Consider the following 7,423-nt stretch of genomic DNA (forward strand, 5'->3'; position numbering starts at 1 on the left):
GACAACATCATCTCTGACTGAGAGCAATCTAATAATGATGTTGGTCATCACTGAGCAGGATGTCTTCAAAGATTGAGTGTGGGATGATAATTGCTGCCATTCCCATTAAGCTTCTGTAACATACTGTAGTACAAAATATGAACTCTATTCTTCCTCCATATGAACTGCAATCAGTTTTTCCATACAGGCATTAGAGCTCAGATATTATCATTAAAAATATATGACATGTAATAATATGATAGACAGTAAAATACAGAGGCGATAGATAGATGATAGATAGATAGATAATATTATAAAACATCACACAGCCTCTTAGTTAAACCGTTTCAGACATCATTGAGACAATTAAATGACTTTGATGTTATTTCAAACACTCTTGTTTTTTTCGTTTTTTTACACTATTATGAAAGTTTAGCAGAATCTGTTCACTCACCATCAGTTTTTCATCCTCGATAGGAGGATACACTCTATCTAAAAGTCAGCTCGTCCGTGGGTGGAAGTGTTCGGCTTGGTAATTTCCACGGTCTGAGAGACAGCTTGCGTTTGTTTCATCCACCCCTCTGTGCAGCAGCTCTTGGACTGTTCTTCCGGATGTTCCTGTGTAGTAAGTGAGGACACAGATAATATGATGGTGGATATTGTTGAGCGTAATTGTCGGAAATAGGTCACATATTTGTGCAATCGGGCGTGAATCAGAAACTAAAAGCTAAAGCCACATCACATTGCGCTGCAAGTTAATAGCTCTCTCTCTCTCTCTCTCTCTCTCTCTCTCTCTCTCTCTCTCTCTCTCTCTCAGAGGTGAGGGTCAGCTGTGTTACACCTTAACGGTAACATCCGTTAAATCAACCGGAGTCACATGTCGTCAGTGAGAAAACGGACTCCTTTAACGCCTGAGGATGATTTATTCCTGTTGATGGATCAGTGACCGGCCCGAGTGAGCCGGTCCGGGACATTCACTGCGTCTCTTCCGCCATCTAGCGGAGAAATAGACTTAGTACATGTACATCGCCTTTAATGGCCAGATATGACACCACAATTTATAACATTTATACACTTAAACTAATTCACAGATTTTTAGGAGACCCGAATAAAATGCGGTGCTATGATTTATGATTATAGTGGAAATATTATTTATTTCTCGCCGTTGGTTATTTTTGTTACAAATATAGAGGCTGGGCTGTTAAATCCAGTTTTACTTGATGATTTGGGCGGAGACCCGTAATTCATTTCCATAAAGCATTTTCACAACGCCACATATGTATCCTGTTTACATTCTGTATATCTCGGTATGATGATGAGATGATTAATGCGCGTTATCTCGATCTGCGTCACTAGATTTGTGGTGCGTAAATTGCGTACATGTCTCTCCGTTTAGAGACGCACGTATCGGTCCTTTTGCTGCGTGCTCGCCACAGTTCGGCTCTGAACATGAATGAATGACAAACTGGATGCAGAGGGTGGAGCTCAGCCGAACTCCTGCCCAGCCTTACTCAAAAACAGAGACATGTTGCTTATAAAGGGGCGCTGTTGAAATGCTTCAACACCCTTTTGTTTCGTGAAATTAAGAGATTAACAAATTTAAATAAATCTCACAGCGGAAATGTGATCGTAAAAGACGAAAAAGACGTGGACGCAGAGGAACTCAATCCGAGACCGACAAAATGGCTCAGCAGGTACGTCAAAGTGGGGCTGTTGTGGTAGGACACCAAATTACAGACTGAACTTTTTTATTGTTTGTTTCATATTTTGTTATTTTACAGTCAAGCAATGAAGAAGGGACAGTGTTAGTTCCGCCACAAGGAATGCCAAGACGCTCAATGATAGCCGCATCTTTTAATTTCAGCAATTCCATTTTAGGATCTGGAATAATAGGTAAACACTCACCTAATAATGTAAACACGATTTGGCCTCACCAAAAATAAATAAATCAATATAATTATATATAATTATAATATATATAATTATGTGTAGTCAGTTAGATGGATTATTACTTAAAACGAATCAAACTGACCTTTATTCTTAACTAATTCAGTCAAATATTCTGATCTTAATCTTGGCATAACAAAGTGAGGCTTTCAAACCGTTCTAGCCCTGCAGTGGTAAAACCTCTGGATCACATGACCGGCGCCTGTTGGCCCAAATTCTCTGCTTGTCTTTAAGAAATCTGATATGGTCCTTGACCTAGGGTGCTTATTTTTTCTTAATTGTTTATTTATATAGTATCATTTTTACCAGGTTTACCCTATGCATTGAACCTGGCAGGACTCCCCTTTGGTGTTCTTCTTTTGATAATAACTGCATATGTTACAGGTGAGTGTCAATAAGTGTCTTTATGGAAAAGTATAGATACAAGTTTTCAGTAGAAAAAGCTGATAATGTGGCCTTTGAATGTATTTGCAGACTACTCAATAATCGTATTGATAAAAGGAGGGAACCTGTCAGGTACAAACAGCTATCAGTCTCTGGTGCAAAGCACATTTGGTTTCCCTGGATTTGTGATTTTAACTGGACTGCAGTTCCTTTATCCTTTCATCGGTAAGTCATACTTTATGTTGAAAAATATTAATTGTAAGAATTCTTTTAAATTCATTATGTCCTATTTTTGCTTTTTATCTTTTATTATTTCTGACATTTTTTGTGTTTCCTGAATAATACTACAGATTAACATAATAATAGAGTGACACTTCACTTTTTTCCCCCTCAGCTATGATTAGCTACAACATCACAATTGGTGACACACTGACGAAAGTATTTCAGAAAATACCAGGAGGTATGCGTATGATACAAACAGCATGTGTGCAATGATAAGACGTTCTATAATGTAAACCTATATGGTGAATTTACACAAATGAAATGAAGAGTTAATATATAATGTCCTGTGTTATTTGCAGTTGGTCCGGATCACATACTTGCAGAGCGTCATTTTGTGATCTTGCTCTCAACTGCTGTGTTCACGTTGCCTCTCTCGCTTTACAGAAACATTGGGAAACTTGGGAAGGTATGTCTATATGTTGCAGATTTTTCAGTGTGATTTAATAATTGTAAAGATGCCTTGTAAAACATCATGTGTGTTTCACCAGGCGTCCTTTCTGTCATTGGCACTGACACTTATCATCGTCATCATTGCAGCCATCAGAGCAACTACTTTGGGACCCCAAATGTAACAATGAATATATCAGACTTTTCTAACCTACAGTGATTTTAATTTATTCATTCATTCATCTTCTGAACCGTTTTGTCCGTTACCGGGTCGCAGGTTGTGCTGGGGCCTATCTCAGCAGTCAATGGGTGAACGGCGGGGTACACCCTGGACAAGCCGCCAGGTCATCGCAGGGCCACATATAGACAGACAATCATTCACACACTCACACTTATGGACAATTTAGTGTCACCACTGTTACATAAAGTTGCATGTTTATGGTGTTGGGAGGAAGCCGGAGAACCCGGAGAGACAGACACGGGGAGAACATTCAAACTCACCTGTGACCTTCTTGTTGTGGGGCAATATCGCCAACACTGCGCCACCGTGCTGCCGATTTTAATTTATTCTTTTTTATGAACCATTGGGTTCCTTTTTAAACATGCTGCCACTGGAATACAAGCTAAATAATGTTGTTTCTGTATTCTGTTCCCCAATTACATTCTCTAGAGCCCCTACAGAGGAAGCATGGGTATTTGCAAAGTGGAATGCAATTCAAGCTCTTGGTATAATGTCTTTTGGTGAGTTTGTCTGCATGTTACTGATGATATTTTTTAGCAGAGTGTCATTGGGAGACTGTATTGCAGACATAAGTGCAATAACAAACACATTCTAAGCAGAAGAGCACTCGGTAGACTGTATACCTCCATCAACCCCCAAACAAAATCGTTTAATTTTATCCAAATTCAAATTAGAAATGTCTGACCGTATTAACTGCATTGGGTCTGTACATGAAATTAGCCAAGCAACATAAAAAAATGGATGTGTCGGAAATGTGTAATTTTTATGGCCAAAATAAAATTAGGATATGAAAAAAGCAAACAGACATTGAGCCCTTTGTTAGGATATTCTCCAAAATGTAATGCTCGGTTTTTTGGTGTATAAATGGTCCAATTCTTTAAGTACATGTACTGATAAACTCACATCTCAGAATTGAAAAGGGAGTGCAAAGAAAAGCAGTTGCCCCCTTATTCAAGCGCTAATGGTTTCTTCCTTTCTTCATTGCTAACCCTTCCACTAGGTTTCTTGAAAGTCACATTTCAAAACAAACCCTGTGAGGGACGCTCCGGATCGTTTCGAGTCCAGCTTTACTTCCAAACTGTGCCTCTGAATCCAGAGCCCTCATATATTACTGCTACTGTTACATATGAGCTCATATTGTGTTGTACATGCTCTTAATGCAGTCCTGTGTGACTCAAGCCATGGCAGGGAGTTAGCTGACTCTCAGTCTTAAAGGAATAAATGCTCAAATTACCATCAAATCTGGACTGCAGTTGAGCAGCGCCCCCCATGGGTCATACAAAGTAGTGAAAAACTACAAATGAGATATATTCAGCAGTCTGCTCAGACCTTATATTGAATATGTCTTTCAGCCGAACTGCACCTGTTTGTCTCCTCAGCCTTTATCTGCCACCATAACAGCTTTCTGCTCTACGGCTCTCTTGAGAAGCCCACACTAGCTACCTGGTCTCGGGTCACCCACATTTCTGTTGGCTCGGCATTAACCGTCAGTGTTGTATTTGCTGTGGCTGGGTACACTACCTTCACTGGCTACACTCAAGGTATCAGTATTAGAGGCATTGAACTTCATACATTTCTAAAATGCAATGAAAATATTTTTTTACCTTACATTTGCACTTTGTAGGAGACATATTTGAGAACTACTGCAGAGATGATGACATGGTTACCTTTGGGCGCTTCTGTTTTGGCCTCAGCATCATAACCACATTTCCACTGGAGTGTTTTGTTACACGAGAGGTCAGTAATTCTTTCTTATACACCAGCCTGTATGTCTCAGTAAACCATGTACATATAGTCTTTAAGAAACTGAATCTGCCAAATAATGAACAAAAAATGGACTGTAATGTAAATTACACTGTCTGTTGTAGAGACCTGTATCTACATCATTTTTCAACATGTGAATATATTTTGCAAAATGTCACAAGTAAATTCACATGTGTGTAGCATGACCAACTCTTTTGCATACTCTTTACCTTCTCAGGTGCTAGCCAATGTCATATGTAGTAGGGATCTGTCACGAGTGGAACATTTTTCTTTAACGGTGCTCATAGTTGCAGTTTGCACAGCAATATCTTTGGCCTTCGACTGTCTGGGAGTTGTTTTGGAACTAAATGTAAGTCACCTATGCAAATATCTGCTTAATGAATGTGCTATAATTTAATGCTGTTCATTTCCTCTGACCAGGGCGTTCTGAGTGCCACACCTCTGATCTTCATCATTCCATCTGCTTGCTTCATCAAACTTTCCACCAGTCGCTTGTTCCATGCTGACCACCTGATGCCCGTCATCTTGATAGTAATTGGCTTGTTTGTCATGGTCACTGGCTTGATCTTAACCGGCCTCTACCCTCAAGACTGTTCACATGGTGTGGAGATGTTCTACTGTGCAGACGCCAATTCCTCATTCACTGTGCCACCTGTATGAGATAGACATCCACCAAGTTTAAATTCTGTTTTGATGATGTATGGTGGATATTAATGCTTGGACATTGTGATTCTCTCAGGCTGAATGATGACAAAGTGCGGCAAACCCTTGTATTTTTGTGGTGAAGCTGAGCTGTGTCCAAGGAAGCCCAGGATAAAGAGAAGTCATGCTGTGCTGTAGACTTACGTGACTGGCTTCATTCTAGACTCCACCTGAGAGCAGAAATGCCCAAATGTCACTAATGTGTAGCATTAATTTAATGCGTTTTTAAAATAGCCAGTAGTTTTCACAAAGCTTCAATCTTCGCACCTATCCTAAAACCCCTCCCGGCTGGGACCCAGCCCCATCAATGGTCAGCCAAGCAGCACTGCTGTCATTAGGGACTTGGAGTTTTTTTTCCATTTCAACTAAATATAATTTTTTTAAGAGCCAAATTGGTCCAAATTGGACACTTAAAACAGAATCATTTTCCTAACCAGATGCTAATCTGAAATTGACTGTTTTTCTTACTCTTAATTTCAAACCAAATTACTGGTATATCAGTCAGTTGTGGTGTCATTGACTCTGTGAACCCAAACCATCAATGGTTCACTTGGGCATCATAGTTGGAGTTGGAATCTATCTGTTACAAGGAAATGTGTCCTTTTATCCATTGTCAAAGTGCTTGTTTATGTGGGACAATTTGGGATCTCAAGGAGCAGGTCTTTCCCTGCTCTACCTGGAAAGTGCCTTGAAATAACTTTTTTGTAATGACCTGGCGCTATACAAATAAAACTGAATTGAACTGAATTTAATCTCAGATGATCAGTGGAGGAGCACTCAGCACTTGGTGCATTTCTTGTGCAGATGTACTAGGTTTAGACTAATGCAATCCAAGACAATGCTAGATTAGAAAGGCTATTCCCCAAAAGAAGAGATGCTTGTAATAGATGTCAGGAATCACCAGCTGAACCCACAGACATGCACTGGATGTGGCCTTGACTGACAGACTTTCTGTCCAATGTATAATACATTAATTGCTCCCAATTGATAGCCCACTTTGGCCTCCTTCCAACTCCAAATGTACCCACTTCAACACAGGGCACCTAAATTTACTATCTCACTGGCCAGATGTGTTGATCATTTTAAGTGGAAACATGCCTCCTCTCCAGCAATGACAGACGGATGTAGGAATGATGCATAAAACTTGGAGAGACTGAGATTCTCCATTAGATTATCTCTTAAAACTTTCCACAAGACTTGGAATCACATTCCTGACTTATTGATAGCCATTCTCTCCCACATGAAGCTGATGATGCAGCCTGACTGTGTGCTCTTCTTCCACCCCTTCCTTGTTCCTGTGAACAGGAACAACCCTTTAATTTGTTCAGTCATTTTAAAATCAGAAAAAGGCCTCTTCTTTGACCAGGGGTTGAAGGGCTGGCAATTAAAAAGTGTTATTATGTAAAGGATTTTTCTTTCTACTTTTCGCTGCTGTTAAGAAATGTTATGAAAAGAATTGAGGGGAAAACTTGCCAACAGAATCTGGGGGCTCATGAACGCCTACTCCTCAAGAGGACAGGCTTTGAAGTCATTTCATTTGTTAACACTAATTTTTCTTGATGTCCACCAACTTGCACAAATACTCCTGTTTAAGACATGATTAAAAGGCCTGAGATGTCCTTTCTTATTAAGATTATTAAACATTATAGTCTGATTGATTAATATAAACACTCTTCTGTAGTTATGACCCAAACAGTCTTTATGTACTAACTGGGATTTGTGTTTGGGACATAGCCT

General features: G+C 39.7%; 1 protein-coding gene across 1 annotated transcript; it reads left to right on the plus strand.

Annotated features, from left to right (window-relative positions):
- The first annotated feature begins 1,661 nt into the window (after positions 1 to 1,661).
- Positions 1,662 to 5,644, plus strand: slc38a11 (solute carrier family 38 member 11). Its single transcript, XM_068746640.1, has 12 exons — positions 1,662 to 1,673; positions 1,761 to 1,872; positions 2,236 to 2,310; positions 2,401 to 2,535; positions 2,705 to 2,770; positions 2,892 to 2,998; positions 3,081 to 3,160; positions 3,650 to 3,720; positions 4,600 to 4,761; positions 4,845 to 4,957; positions 5,202 to 5,333; positions 5,405 to 5,644. The coding sequence occupies exons 1-12, from the start codon at positions 1,662 to 1,664 to the stop codon at positions 5,642 to 5,644; spliced, it is 1,305 nt and encodes a 434-aa protein (XP_068602741.1).
- The last annotated feature ends 1,779 nt before the right edge of the window (positions 5,645 to 7,423 follow it).

Source organism: Brachionichthys hirsutus, chromosome 12 (genome assembly GCF_040956055.1).
Source record: "Brachionichthys hirsutus isolate HB-005 chromosome 12, CSIRO-AGI_Bhir_v1, whole genome shotgun sequence".
Lineage (NCBI taxonomy): Eukaryota > Metazoa > Chordata > Actinopteri > Lophiiformes > Brachionichthyidae > Brachionichthys > Brachionichthys hirsutus.